Below are 14,872 nucleotides of genomic sequence, written 5' to 3'. Positions count from 1 at the left end.
AGAGAGAGAGAGAGAGAGAGAGAGAGGGGGGGGGGGAGGTGAATTTGTTGGAATAGGTGTGGCCTTGTTGGGGGAAGTGTATCACTGTGGGGGTGGGCTTTGAGGTCTCATATGCTAAAGATATGCCCAGTGTGGTACACAGTCTCCTTCTGCTGCCTGCAGATCAAGATGCAGAACCCTGAGCTCCTTCCCTAGCACATGTCTGCCTGCACACTGCCATGCTTCTCGCCATGTTAATGGAGTGAACCGCTGAGCTGTAAACCATAAACCCTCATAAATGTGTTCCTTTATAAGAGCTGTCATAGTCATGGTGTCTCTGCACAACAACAGAAACCCTAACTAAGACACTGACAAAAATGAATATGAGTCTATTATAAATCCTATAGAAAATGTGCTTTCAATGTAAAAATATAAGATAGGCTAACATTTAAAAGCTAGGAAAGAAGAGTCATCCAACACGAACTATAAAAAGTTAGGTGATGCACTGGTACCACGGAAAGCAGAGTCCAGGATTTAGCTATTACGGAGAAAGTGGATGACATGTCAGAGGTAAAGGGTCAATAGCGCAAGTGTATCAATGTGCACACGGTCAGTGCCAATAAAAACTTGACTTCGTATCATCAGAGTTCTGCTTGCTCTTCTAACTGTTAAAAGCAGTCTGTCTTGAGAAATCCGAGGACATATCTAAGCGCTAAGAGCACATATCTAGAATGAGTCAACAATTATTCCCAGTTCTGCAAACAAACTATTTCAACTTTGGGCTACACTTTCATTGGGTGAAATACCTCTTGATTGTTATTCATACATTAAAGGGATCAATAAAAGGATGCTTATAAAATTCTAGGAAGATAAAACAGCTTTCAAAGGCACAAAACTTAGTTCTTATTTTTTTTTGTCTCGACATCTAAGATTTTTTAAAAAGTATGATACAATTTGGCATACCAAGTTTACGTAATAGGAAATCAAAATTGCTCAAAACTCAACTTCAAACACTGTTTTCAGTTACTTATTGCTAAAAAAAAAAAAAAAAAATCCATCCAAACTGCAAAATTTCCTAAGACAAGTGACTCTCTCTCAAAGAACAACGTGAACAATGGAAGGGCATGGGCGTGTAACGCACACGCGCACACGCGAAGAGCCAGAGGTGGGGTGGAAAAAGACTGACCACCTAAGAATAAACAAACTGATATCGTGACATATGGGTATGCATTCACCAGAACGGTTAAAGTGAAAATAACTGAAGCAAAACACTGACAAGAATGTGGACCAAGCTGTATGTGTGAGGCAAGCATGGTAGGTAGCACAGGGCTCTATTCCCAGCAGTCAGGAGGGCCAATGTTTAAGGCTAGCCTGGGCTACATAGCTGTCTCAAAACAAAACCAAAACACTATCACTGTAAAATGGAGAAAAGCCTTGTAGTTTCTAATGCAACAAATATATATATATATATACATATTTACTCTATGTTCCAAATATTACAACTATAGGGATCTGCCTACAAAAAATAAGATGGCTCTACTAGGTGTGGTGACACAAGCCTGCGACCCCAGCACTTAGGACGCTAAGGCAGGAAGACCTGCCACAAAGTCAAGGTCAGCGAGGGCTAAAGAGCAGGTCAGCTAGGACTGTACAGCAAGACAGCCAAAACACTAAACAAGCAAACAGGTTGAAAATAACAAAGAAGCATATGTCCATAAAACACTTGTCCAATAATGTTCGTAACAGTTCTATTGATAGTCATCAAAGTCCAAAAATAGTCAGAAGGCACCCCAGCCAGAAAGTGGGTTCTGTGTTTCATTCATAGTAAATCACCACTACACAGCAGCACAGATGAATCTCAGAAACATTCTACTGATCAAAAGAAACCTGACATCAAACAGTAAATACTGGATGATTCACTCCACTTACATGCAGCTCCAAAACAGGCCACTCTACTTTATGGGAGGAGGAAAACTTAAGAACAATGGTGGCAGGGGAGAGGAAGGAGGAGATGACAGAGGGGCATGAGGTGCATGGCAAAGCCCCCATCTTCTCTCCCCTTCTCCCCACACTTGCTGGAGAGAACAGAAGGCTTCTAGGGCTTCAGGTATGCTAAGCACTCAGTGTGCCACAAAGCGACATCTGCAACCCACAGCTGTGTATCTCAACAGCAGTTCTGTTATACAGGTGTGCTTATTTTTCAGCAAATATAAGTTTGATGTCTATGCATTCCATTGAATGAAGACTTTATACCAAAAGGAAAACACACAAAAATTGAGCTTTATATAATGAAACAAATGTGAAAGGTTTTTTAGGGGAAGTGTACTGTGTGAAAAAAAAAAAAATAAGATGATAGGCTGAGCGAAGAACCAGTAAACGACCAGATGTGTGAAACTGTTAGAGGAGAGGAGGCAGGGGAATGGCCATCCACCGTGGGGTTCCTCCAAGTCTGCTGTAGGTTTGAAATTTTCACCTAGGGAAAAAAACAACATTAAGCTGGGATGCCGAAGAGATGGCTCAGTTGTTAAGAGTACTGGCTGCTCTTCCAGAGGACCCATGTTCAAATCCCAGCACCCAGCTGAGGTTTACAACTGTCTGTAAGATAGTCTAGTTACAGAGGATCAAGTCCTCTTCTGGCCTCATTGCATATTAAACATGCAAGTGGTACACAGACATACATGCAGGCAAAGCACCCACACACATAAAATAAAAATAAACAAGATACAACAATTAAGATATAAAGTGCAGTGGTGGTGTACATCTTTAATCACACCACTCACAAGCAGAGGCAGGTGGATCTCGGTGAGTTCAAGTCCAGCCTGGTCTGCAGAGTGAGTTCCAGGATAGCCAGGGCTGCACAGAGAAACCCGCCTCAAAAAAACAAAAACAAACACGGATATAAAGTGCTTATTTCATGTGGCTGAGATCCTGCATTTTATAAAAAGTAAAATGATACAGAGAATAAATGATTTACCCAAAGACACAAGCCTGAACTGGAGCACAGTGCAGACTCTAGTACATAGTAAAATGCCCGGGATTCTCATGTTACCGTAACTGTCCTTACTGCCTCTTTCTGGATCTGTCATCTTGCTGAGTTCCAAACATGTCTGTAGCCCAACACAAAATTGTAAACTTATTGAAAAACTGAGGGGTTTGGTGTGTGTGTGTGTGTGTGTGTGTGTGTGTGTGTGTGTATTTGTAGATGACAGTGCAGTGTTGGGGTGTTACAGTATCAAAAGTTTGGCACATCTATAAGTCTTTCTAACTCTGTTTCAGGTTTTTATTAAGTATCATTTCATTCTGTCCTAACGTACCCATAAATACATCCACCACAACAACCAAAACCATTTACTTGCAGTCTCTGAGCTGGATACATTAAACCTAAATCTTTTTTACACTAAATTTGATCTTTCATTTGTCCTTCCTTCTTCGGCTGACTTTTATGCTGCACGTTGGATGCAGTGCTGCCTGTTCACTTTTCCTTAGGAAAGGAATTCTCTAGGGACAGGGGAAATGGCTCAGTGGACAAAGGTACCTGCCATCAGGTCTGAGGACCTAAGCTCAATCCCGATGACCCAGATGGTAGAAAATGAACTAACTCTTGAAGGTGTCCTCTAATAGCCAAAAGCACAAGCATACATATACACTAAATAAATAGAATATAGATGTAATAAAAATTTTAATGAAAGAGTTATCTTCCTGAAGATGACAGCCCACAGAGACCAGGACTAAGACTCCTGATGTGTACTCACGTATATCAAGAAAAATGGAAGGAGCCTAAGAAAAGGAAAGAAACAGAAAGGAAGCCAAAGAGACTAGATACCCCTAGTGGCATGTGTACGAAAGACAACTGGTTAAAGCCTTTCATCATAAGCTACAGAGAATAAACAAACTCCTTTCTCCCATCTGCGTGAATCTTATAAAAAGTCATAAAGACCGAGAGCACTGAGGGCTGCCTACTTCCCTCTGCCTGGATCCTACAGATAAGGCTGGAGAGTGGCAACAAACCCATGAGGAGGGAGAAACAATACTTAGCTCAAACCATCTCAACTCCAAAATAAAAGGAAGATGGCAAGCTGGTCATATTGTCAGCGGCCAATCATGTTACCTCCTCTGGCGGAATTTCCAAATATTCTTTAGCTTTTTTATAATTAACTCCTATAAAATGTAAATTCTCAGACATTCTTCTACCAAATACATTTTAAAATGAATCTCACTTGAAAGGAGCAATGTAAACAGGCCTGGTATCTAAGTCTGCAACACAGCTACGCCGAAGGCTGACACAGTAAGTTCAAGGTCTGTCTAAACTACAAGCGGTGATTTCAAGGCTACCTTGGACAAATCAGTGAGATTCTATCTTAGAATAAAAAACAGAGAGTTGAGCTTAGCTCAGAGGTATAGACAGAGTCAGAGAGATAGATTCAGACACATATGTAGGCATACAGGCATGGATAAGGATATATAGATACATATTTAGCCCACATGCAGCCCTAGGTTCAGTCTCTAATCTGGGGAGGAAAGTATGCCTATTGATATCCTACTAGCCTTCCCAAAACCATGGATAGAGAGGCCACCTATACATAACAGTTTTACAGTCTGAGGTAACTGACAAAATAGCTCAATGAATACTTGTAGTAATAAGAGCGGCAGGGCTGCGTCCCCAGCACCCCGGCTGCCTGGCTAGCTTATGCCCAAAATAACAACACACAAACTGTATTCATTTAATCACTGCTTGGCCCATTTCTATCTAGCCTCTTCTAGGCTAATTCTCACATATTAATTTAGCCCATTTCTAATCATCTGTGTAGCGCCCCTAGGTGCGCTTACCGGGAAGATTCTAGCCTATGTCCATCCTGGGTCGGAGCTTCATCGCGTGCATCTGCCTGGGAGCTGGGAGCTGGGAGCATGGCGTCTCTCTGAGGCGTCTGCTCCCGAGAGGAGAGCTGTGGAGTCTGAGCTCACTTCCTCTTCCTCCCAGCGTTCTGTTCTGTTTACTCCTCCCACCTATCTTCTAACCAATGAGGGCCAAGCAGTTTCTTTTTATTTAACCAATGACCTTCCTCCATCAAATACTTACTGAATAAATGAAATATTCAGAAAAAAAATTAAAGGCAGGGTCTCTTAATACCTAGGGTGGACTTAAACTAACACTGTAGCCAAGAACAGCCCTGAGCTTCTGACTCACCTGTCTCTACCTCCCAAGTCCTGGAATTGCAGGCATGAGCCACCACACCCAAGTCTTTAAATGATTTTTAACTGAGTAATTTCTTCTCTGAGGCGATAACAATAGCTTAGGACGCTCCTCTCCTTAGGCACTGTTTCTCCCACTAAACTACTAGCGCTTGGAATGTCACCTCCTGCATCTGTGTGCCACGGCAGAAAGTGTGGGACCTACGTTTGAACACTGTTTCTGCCACTATTAGTGGTACAGATATATGCCACTGAGGAGGTAACTTCTTTCTCTTTTTTAAAACGAGACAGCATCGCCTACTTAGTAAAATGATTTGAGGATTATTAATATATAGGCATCTTCACTCAGCAGAGTTCCAATATGTATTTATCTTAGTTTGCCAGAATTGAATGAAATAATACTAATCCAAAAAATTAACTACGAACTTCACTGTTAGATCTTTAAGCCATACATAATCACATAAACTTTTTTTAGTGACCAACTTAGTTAATTCTTTCAAAGCTGGTTATTTTCAAAGTCATTTAATATCTGTTATTCAGTCCATGTACAGAGAGCAAAGCATATGATTGAGTTTTATCTTCTTCTCCTGGTGACAAGAGGGAACTGGTCAACAGTGGGGAAAGGGCAGCAGAGAAACAAACTCCAGTCAACAGAAATTGCAAACCAGTGTAAACAGAGTTATGAGAGAAACAGAAAACCATGGAGATGTACTACGGGATGTCTGTACATGGAGTGGAGGTGCACTGCTGACCGGCCAGTAGCTAGGCAGGAGGTAGAGGCGGGACTTCCAGGCAGAGGGAGGAGGAGGAATCTGGGCACGCAAGAGAGATGCGAAGAGACACAGAGGAAGCAGCATGGGTGGTACACGACAGAACGTAGATTAATGGGCTAACTTAAGCTGTAAGAGCTAGTTAGGAACAAGCCTAAGCTACTGGGCTAACTTAAGCTGTAAGAGCTAGTTAGGAACAAGCCTAAGCTACCGGGCTAACTTAAGCTGTAAGAGCTAGTTAGGAACAAGCCTAAGCTACCGGGCTAACTTAAGCTGTAAGAGCTAGTTAGGAACAAGCCTAAGCTACTGGGCTAACTTAAGCTGTAAGAGCCAGTTAGGAACAAGCCTAAGCTAAGGCCAGGCTTCCATAACCAGCAAGAAGTCTCCGGGGGCTGGCAGCACAGAAAGACGCATTACAGAAACGCTGATGCCGCTGTCACTGAAGAGGCTTTAGAGTTACTGCCTGAGGAACTCAGTTAAGGCAAACTTATCAACACATTGAACACAACAGTTGTGGGGAAAACGAAGGAAGATAACCCAGAAGAATAGCAGCCAACAAAGAACAAAACTAAGTCAATTCTAATTAAAGGAACTTTGGGAGCTATTTCACAATACAAAAAAACGCAGAGAATAAAATGCTAAAAGACTGTCCAAACTCAGAGAGGCCTTGTCAAAGCATTGGGAAAGCATTCACTCCAAGTTACACGATGAGAAAGCAAGTGTTGTTTACGCTACACTTGATAATAAGTCATTTCACAGAGAAACAAAACACGCTTGTGTATGTGGTGGCGGAGGGCATGGGAAAGGTCAGACTACTTGTGCGAGTGAGTTCTCCCTACCGTCTAGGTTAGGGAGCTGAACTCGGGCCACCAAGGTTGGCTAAGTACTAGGTAAGTGAGCCATCTTGCTAGCCCTGTTTGATGAAAGCTTTTAAAGTTCACAGAACAACTCTGACTTTTCTACTATTAATTACAAGACTGAATTGAGTTTGGTCCCTGGAGCCCACATGGTGGAAGGGAAGAACTAACTTCCGCAAGTCATCCTCTGACCGCCATACAGTGTAGCGTGTATACACCCCCTCCGCCACATAAACACCCAAACAAATAAAATATCATTAGCCCAGTTTCAGCTTGCACTGTTATCTGTATAGTCCATATAAAACAGGAACCACTTATCTCTATAACTTCTAGAACATCAAGGGGCTTGCTATTTCTTATCTAAAGAGACTCTCTTCCCTTCCCCCTGGTCCTTCCAATCTTTTCAAATAAAAAGAAGTTTGAATCAATATGGGCTGATGGCTTTTAGCCCAGCAGTATTTGCACACGTCTTTAATCCCAGAACTCAGGACACGGAGGCAGGTGGAGCCTGAGTTCAAGGCCGACCTGGACTATACATCAAGTTCCAAGACAGCCAGGGCTACAGAGAGAACCCTGCCTTGAAAAACAAAATAGACAGGTAGGTAGACAGGAAGATAGAGAGACAGATGGATAGATAGGTAAGTAGATAGGTAGGTGAGTAGATAAAAAGAAAAATTAATTAATTAAAAAAGAAGATAGCTTTGCAGGACTGACAGTTACCACAGCTACAACGGTGGTTCCCCAAATTCAATTATTATCCAAAACACATACTGTAATCCTGAAAGATGGCTGAATAACTTGAATGGTCATTCAGTTTGTCTTTTGTGATGACATAGGATTTCATGTCTGTTCTCCCTTGAAGGCAAGAGCAAAACAGTAAGGGTAATAAAAGCAATGACGGAGAAGAAAAGCTGCATAAGACTACACCCTCAACCTGAATACTGTTTCAGTACTCGTTACAACTTTAGATAAATTACTTCTTAAAAACAGATGTTCCTGGGCCGGAAAGATGGTTCAGTCGTTAAGGCCTAGGCTCACAATCAAAAACACCAGAAATACATGCTCCTTCCAGGACTGGGGCTCACTCCTGTAATCCTAGCACTTGGGATGCTAAACCTGGAAGAGTGCCAAGAGTTTGAAGTCAGCCCAGCATACATGCACACTGAACATCTTCGCAAAATGAAACAAATTAAAAGTTAAAAGGATATGAACGCTTCGAGTTATTAATCTGTGAAATGGGCATAATGATACCTTCAGCGAATGACTGTAAAACTCAAGAGAGAAAACATATTAAAGGCTTGGCAAATTGTGGCACACAGATAATAACACTTATTTTCCTTGATAAAACTATCATTAAAGCTCATTAATGTAAATATGATAGAGCTACAATGTCAGGAGTAGTACACAGTACATAGTTTAGATGTATTTATATAGCTGTTACTTATTTGGTTGTTTTGATTTCGTTGTTGTTTTGTTTTTGAGAAAGTGTTTCATGTGGCAAAGTCTGGACTTGAACTCCTGATTTTCCTGCTCCTACCTCCCAGGCGCTGGAATTAGAGGCATGTGCCAACACATCCAGCTTTTTAAATCTGCATATTATTCAAAGGCCAGATCCTCGCACTCCAAATTACGATACTATGTTATATATGGTCAGACAATCTGACTCAGCCTCCCTCGGGTCATTTTCTCCCAAGGTTTGTACACAACGAGCGGCCAACACACTCACTGACCCTCTTCACGCAACCCTTTTGATTGCTGCGTCCAAACCGTCCCTCAGTCTACTCCGTTTCCTCTTCTGAGCACATGAAGAAGTAGAACCATTTCCCCATTTCTTGGAGCTATTTGCCAAAATACAGTATCTTCCTCTCTCACAGTCCGCATGACTCAACGGCCAGTTTTCTCTTTTGATTCTAATCTAAAGCCTTGGTTCTGAACCAAAAGTCTTTATTGCCTATATATATAAAAAAACAAAAAACAAAAAAGTGAATAGAGCTAAGTCCTTTACAATTCCTCTTAAAATACATGACTTGGGTGAGCAATGCCTATGTTAGCACTTTCTGTGACAACCTGTTCCGAGACGGCATCGCTGGTTAGGATGTCTTCCCTTGTGCCGGAGCAAAAGCCTTTCCCCTTCCAGTGATTTTCTTCCACCCACTGCACCTAATTCTACATTCTAGAGGAAGTGTGTAAACCTCCAGCCCATCCAACATCTGAAGACTCCTGAGAGGGGAAAAATAAAAGGCTACAAACTTCCAGTTCAGAGAAGCATGATTTTAAGTCTCCCTGGTGGTCATGAGCCTCTGGTAGTCTTGCCAAAGTGATCTAAAAACGAACTGGCCAAAGGCTCGCTTTGTCGATGTTTGGATTGCCAAGTAATTAGCCTATAAATAATGACTCTGCCCATCTTCTCCTTTACTGTACAAAAACTATTCATTTAAACTAGTCATGCAGAGAAAGTGATGCTCCATCTCCATCATGGCCTCAAGGGCATGGGACTAACATCCTGAAAACGGTCAAGACTCGCTGCAGGATCATCTCACATGAAACTCGCCCTCGAGAAGGACTCGAGAATGGGAATGTGAGCTAAGAAGAGTTTTCCCTCGTGGCCTAGTAAAGTGGGTCCCGTTCAAAAGAAGACGGTAGCAACCAAAGACGGTTCTCAGCTGCTTGCCAAAAACAAACAACAAGAAAAAAGAATGACCAAACACCGTGCTCGCAAAAGCTGACCAAACTGGACGGAAGAAGTGGCAGATTTCTTTCTAGCGTGCGAGAAATAATCATCTAGGAAATACACACACACACACACACACAGAGAGAGAGAGAGAGAGAGAGAGAGAGAGAGAGAGAGAATATATCCCCAAACCGGGCCAGCAATGCTGGTCTAGCAGCAGCAAATCGCGGTCTCTGAAGGTGCATTCATGGAAATGAGTGTCCTCGGATGACCATTAACCCCTAGAAAGCCCGATGCGCTAGACGCAGAAGGTAGCAAGGAGACTTAAGTCTCTCGTGCTTTGGGGAGAGTGGCTGGAGCAGGAAGGTAGTGATTAGCTGCTCCGGCTTTCACTTTTGGGGCAAGATGAACAGCGATCCCCTGCACTTGCAGACACCGGGGTGAGGGTGAAGGGGGGCGGGGGGCGGGGGCTTCGGCTTGGAGAAACGGTAACTGTTCCCTGGAGGTGAGCGAGGTCTAACGAGAACCGGAGAGAGAGGACGGGAAGGGCCCTGAAGAGTTTCCCAGGCTCGGGGAGGACGAAGCCCGTCAGCGTCCCCCAGGGGTGCCCTCCCGGATGGCTGAGGCGGATGGCAGCAGTCGGGCCGGCGTTCAGGGCCCTCACGGCAGAGACCTCGGGACCGGCAGCGCCCGGCCTGGCCGCAGCCGCGCTCAGGGCTCAGGTAGGAACTCCCGTTCCCAGCCGCGCGCCTCGCTCTCTCCTCTGAGGTCCAGGCGCGGCTCCCACGTCCCTTCCGTCCCCGACCCGAAGGCCCCCCCTTGAAACCAGTCCGGGCATACCGGGCAGGCCTCGTCGGCTCCCCGGCTTCCCCCCTCCGATCGCGCACGCCCAGCCGCCGCCGCTCCCGGGCCGGGCCTGGAGCCTTTCGTGGCGGCGGCCAGGTTTGCCCTCCACGTTCCTCACTCGCCCGCGTCTTCGCCCCTCGGCGCGCGCCCTCTCTCCGTCCCCGGTCTCGGGCCCCGACTCACAGAACTCGGCGACGAACAGGGTCACCGCATAGTTCTCCTCACACCAGTCCAACGTGGAGGTCGTGGGGCCCCAGTAGCCTTCGCGGTCCCCAGCCGGAGCCATCGCGCCGACGCCCAGCACACTCGGCTCGGCCGCTCCCGGGCCGGCTCAGGCAACGCGCGCTCTCCGGCGCCCTCCTCCCGAACCAGAAGGGCAGGGGCGGGGCTAGAGCCGTCACGGGACCCGCCCCGCTGAAGGCCCCGCCCACCACGCCTCAGGACCGCCCCCTTTATACACGGCCCCGCCCACCGCGTCCAGGGAAGGCTCCCAGGGCCCATTCAGAGGGCGCCTGGTGAGTGACCCTGTCGCTCCTGGGCCCCGGTGAGTAGTGATCCACGGGAGGAGTTGGGAAAGTGGGGAGTCCGGCCGATCTTGACACGCCCTTGTGGGTGACGGCGTCTAGCACCCACTTTTCGGTCTGGACACGACCAAGCCTCTATTAGTGTGTGGGCGGTCTGGTTTCATTGGGGCGAGAAGGAGATGAAATCTTTCTCTGTCAAGCCCGGGACTAGATTAAACTTGCACAGTGAGGCACCTCAGTGTCTGGACTCTGGCCACAAATTCAAAAGGAGGAGACGAAAAAGAGCACCTACCTAGCCAGCTCCGGCGATTACTGGGAAGTCACTCTGAGTGTCCTGTAGAGAAAAAAGGAAGGGGGCAACCACTCAGAATGGACAGAATAAAAAATAGGTGTTGGCATTCTTTAAAAGTAAATACTGGATAAAGCACTAGAAGTTTGTGGCTTCCCTTTGGGCGTCTATGCGTGTTGTTTCCTGCCTTCTTAAGTGAGCCTGACTCCGTGACTCCCTTGTCGACCACCTAGCCTCCCTCTGTTCCAACATAAGGATTGGAATATACATACGTACCTCAGTCTCCAAATTGGACTATTAAGAATGAAAACACAGGGGAGCTGGAGAGATGGCTCAGAAGTTAAGAGCATTGCCTGCTCTTCCAAAGGTCCTGAGTTCAATTCCCAGCAACCACATGGTGGCTCACAACCATCTGGAATGAGGTCTGGTGCCCTCTTCTGGCCTGCCGGCATACACACAGACAGAACATTGTATACATAATAAATAAATAAATAAATATTAAAAAAAAAAGAATGAAAACACAGGCCTGTGACATGGCTCAGTGGGTTGACTAAGACATTTACCATGTGAGCCTGGTAGGCTGTCTTATCTCAGGAACCATGTAAAAATGCAAAGAGGGAACAGACTTCACAAAGTTGTCCTCTGACCTCCTCCATGCAAGCAACATGGCACACATGTCTGTCACGTGTGCACACACACGCACACACACACACAGTAATAATAGGTAAAAATTTAAAAATAATAGGCACATTCTGTTGCCTTTTGTGTTCAGTTTCAGTGAACTCTCCCCAAGTCAGGAAGATGCTGCTCAGCTTCCATGGTCCTTCCTTTGCTTCTGAATTTGGCCAGCTCCCCGCCGTTCCTTTAAAACCCAGCTTCCTGAAGACCTCCCTAACTCTCACACCCAAGAGCCCCTTTGCCCTTCATTCTTGTTCTATAGTCATGATGCTGCAAATAGAGGCCTTGCTTTCCATACTTTGAGCTCCAGCCTGCAAGAGTCTGCCAGGCCACACTGTACGAAACGAAGAGCAGAGATCAAGAATTATACAGTTGTTGTTTTCTAAGGGAGGCAGATGAGCCACAACCAAAGGGAAAAGAAAAAACAGAGAGATCATTAGTCACAAGGGTTTATCATTCATGTGGGTTTATCAGAGGTCATCCATTGTAAGTCAGGGTACATCTGTATCTTCCTTTATTTGTGAAGCCAGGTGGTGGTGGCACACAGCTTTAATCCCAGCACTCAGAAGGCAGAGGCCGGCAGATCTCTGAGTTCGAGGACAGTCTGGTCTACAGAACTAGTTCCAGGAAAGCCAGGGCTACACAGAGAAACCCTGTCTCAAGAAAGGAAGGGAGGGAGGGAGGGAGGGAGGGAAGAAGATTTTCCATAGTCCATTTTTCCTCCATATGAAATATGAATGGCACCTGAAGTTTACCATTGGTCTGCATACACACACTTATTCACACATGCAAGCCATACACTCACACAAGATCATGTTACACAAGACCTAGCAAAAATGAATTGAACCTCTACTAGAAACCAAGGCTTCAGCTCAGGGGTGGGGGATGCGGAGTGGAATCGCAAAGGTCCCGGATTTCAGCCTGAGACTAATTTAACTGCCAAAGTGGAATCTGACAAGACACCCTGCCTAAGTGAGCTAGCAAATTCACTTTGCAATAAACGCTTAATAAACATCTACTGGTGTCAGATGGTGTTGTAGGCAATTGAAGAAGACAGAACAGATATACGTACCCAGTGGGGCCAAATGGCTGTAACCAGCATAGCCCCTAATACTTACAATCACATGCTCCGAGAGTTTTGAGATCTAACAGTCCTACAAAGCACTGCCTTGATCCGTATAGTGAAACTGACCTGGTGAGTTAGACATTTCTCCCTAGGACACCCAGATAACAAGCACCTGAGCTAAGGCTGGGACCTAGGTGGTCTAGTGTGAGGGCCATATTTGGATCTCCTGTGCCCAGCTGTTCTTCTAGGGGCTGAGCAGATAAGAAGACCACGGGCTCTCTAAGGGCCAGCACGGGGTTGGGTTCCGCTCCCCACCTGGTATGGGGAAACAAGGCCTGGCATTCTTGCAGGAGCAATTTTGTTTGGAGCCCAATGGGTTTTGAGCAAGAGCTTGATGTAGCTAGCTATATTGATCAAGGGAGGGCAGATAACATTAATGTGGCTTACGTCTGCCGAAGGAAGGGCAGATCAACACGACTGGGCAAGACCCGGAGCTCCTGGACGCGTGAACAGCGCTGCGGATGAAGAGGGGGGCGCAGTTTCCAGATTGTTCGCACACAGAAATCAACAGGGTTTGTAAGGAACTCGAAGGAAGGGTTAAGCGAGAAGGACAAGACGGGGAGTTGGGCTCTAGCCATTCCCAGCTGCTGGAAAAAGCAGAAAATAAATCTGGCTGCTCTGCGTTGGGCAGTCTGTGAGAGAATGTGTGGAGAGACATTTCTGGGCAAGAACACAGCCTGCGAGGGCTTGAAAGGGCAGGAGAAAGGGGAGCAGAATGAGGCATTTAGAGCATTGCGTTTGTGTGTAAGAACAACTATTAGCCCGAGGATTGAAAGCCCTGGCCTAATATACTGTAATGAGATCCTTGCTATGTACTGTACTAACAAGAACAGAAGGGGGGGGGCGGGTAAAATGGCCAAATCTGTGGGTTAGGCAGAATAGGTTTCCAGGTCTGTGGTGGGCAGGGGCGGAGGGAGTCTTACAGTGGGGCAAGATGGGGAGAAGAGAAGAACCAGGCAAGTCAAGGGGCGGTGATAATAATCTTCACAAACGTTGGCCACTTTGTTAGGATGCAGCATAGCCCTGGGGAATTCTTGCACCATCTTTCAGGGACAGACCTCCAGGGCTCACTGATTTGTGAGAAGGGGAGACGAGCAGAGGTTCCCAGATCAGCTCCTGAGCCCCAAATGAGCCACCCTGGGAGATAATCACTACATAGGACCAGAGCTCGCAAACCTTTGGTTAAGCACCTTGAGCAGGATAACAAAATAATGTCACCGGGGGTTGAGTAATCACTAAATAACCCACAAGGATTGTTTCATTTTGAATGAGATCATAGAAATGTCAGCAATGTGCAAACAACCTAAGGATCTGTGCTCTACGAACTGGAATGCGTCCTCTCGCCAGCCTTCTCAAAGGCCCAGGTGCATGTGTGTGCAGTTAGGAGCCTGTTATCCACACCCTCCTCAGAGCTGTCAGTTTTCACCCCTATGCCGGCCTGAATCTCAATCTCCTACCCACATCTGTCTCCAGGGCCTCAGCTCTTGAATCAATTAAGATCATATTTTTTTGCTACGAATGACAGAAAAATAGTTCCAGCACCCTAACAGCAAAAAAAAAAAAAAAAAAGCTTTTTAGCTGGCTGTGGTGGCACAGCCTTTAATCCCAGCGATCAGGAGGCAGAGGCAGGTGGCTTCTCTGTGAGTTCAAGGCCATTCTGGTCTACAGAGCTAGTCTATAAGACAGCGTGGGTGGTTATACAGTAAAACCCAAAGCAAACAAAGAAAAAGGATTTTTTTTTTCCCTCAAGTAGTAGACAGCCCAAGTTTCTACCTCAGCTGCCCAATGCAAAGCGTCTGCTTGGTCTTCAGCCCCATGGTCAGAAGAGATCACTGCTGCTTGTGCAAGCATCCAACTGTGATGAGGCAGGAGGAAGGAAGGAAGGGCAAGGACAGGGGCAAAAGGCACATACCAAGCCGGGCCTGTTCTTTGTCATCAGGAA

At 45.8% G+C, this 14,872-nt stretch overlaps 1 protein-coding gene across 2 annotated transcripts in view; it reads right to left on the bottom strand.

The window, feature by feature from the left end:
* Positions 1–10,679, bottom strand: part of LOC121449950 (alkaline ceramidase 3) — a 67,036-nt gene extending 56,357 nt beyond the window's left edge. Inside the window, exon 1 of one of the 2 annotated variants that reach the window (XM_041654606.1) lies at positions 10,497–10,679. In XM_041654606.1, the coding sequence (XP_041510540.1) occupies positions 10,497–10,599 (103 nt within the window). In that variant the 5' untranslated portion in view covers positions 10,600–10,679. Of the gene's footprint in view, positions 1–10,307; positions 10,400–10,496 lie in introns of those variants that run through there. The other variant, XM_041654612.1, reaches the window with a different exon arrangement.
* Positions 10,680–14,872: the final 4,193 nt, after the last annotated feature.

The sequence above is a fragment of the Microtus oregoni genome, unplaced genomic scaffold (genome assembly GCF_018167655.1).
Source record: "Microtus oregoni isolate MIOR12 unplaced genomic scaffold, Mior012 000000F_ref0000247, whole genome shotgun sequence".
In the NCBI taxonomy this organism is placed as follows: domain Eukaryota; kingdom Metazoa; phylum Chordata; class Mammalia; order Rodentia; family Cricetidae; genus Microtus; species Microtus oregoni.
Note: the sequence above shows the minus strand (reverse complement) of the source record. Positions and strands in the feature narration are given on the sequence as shown.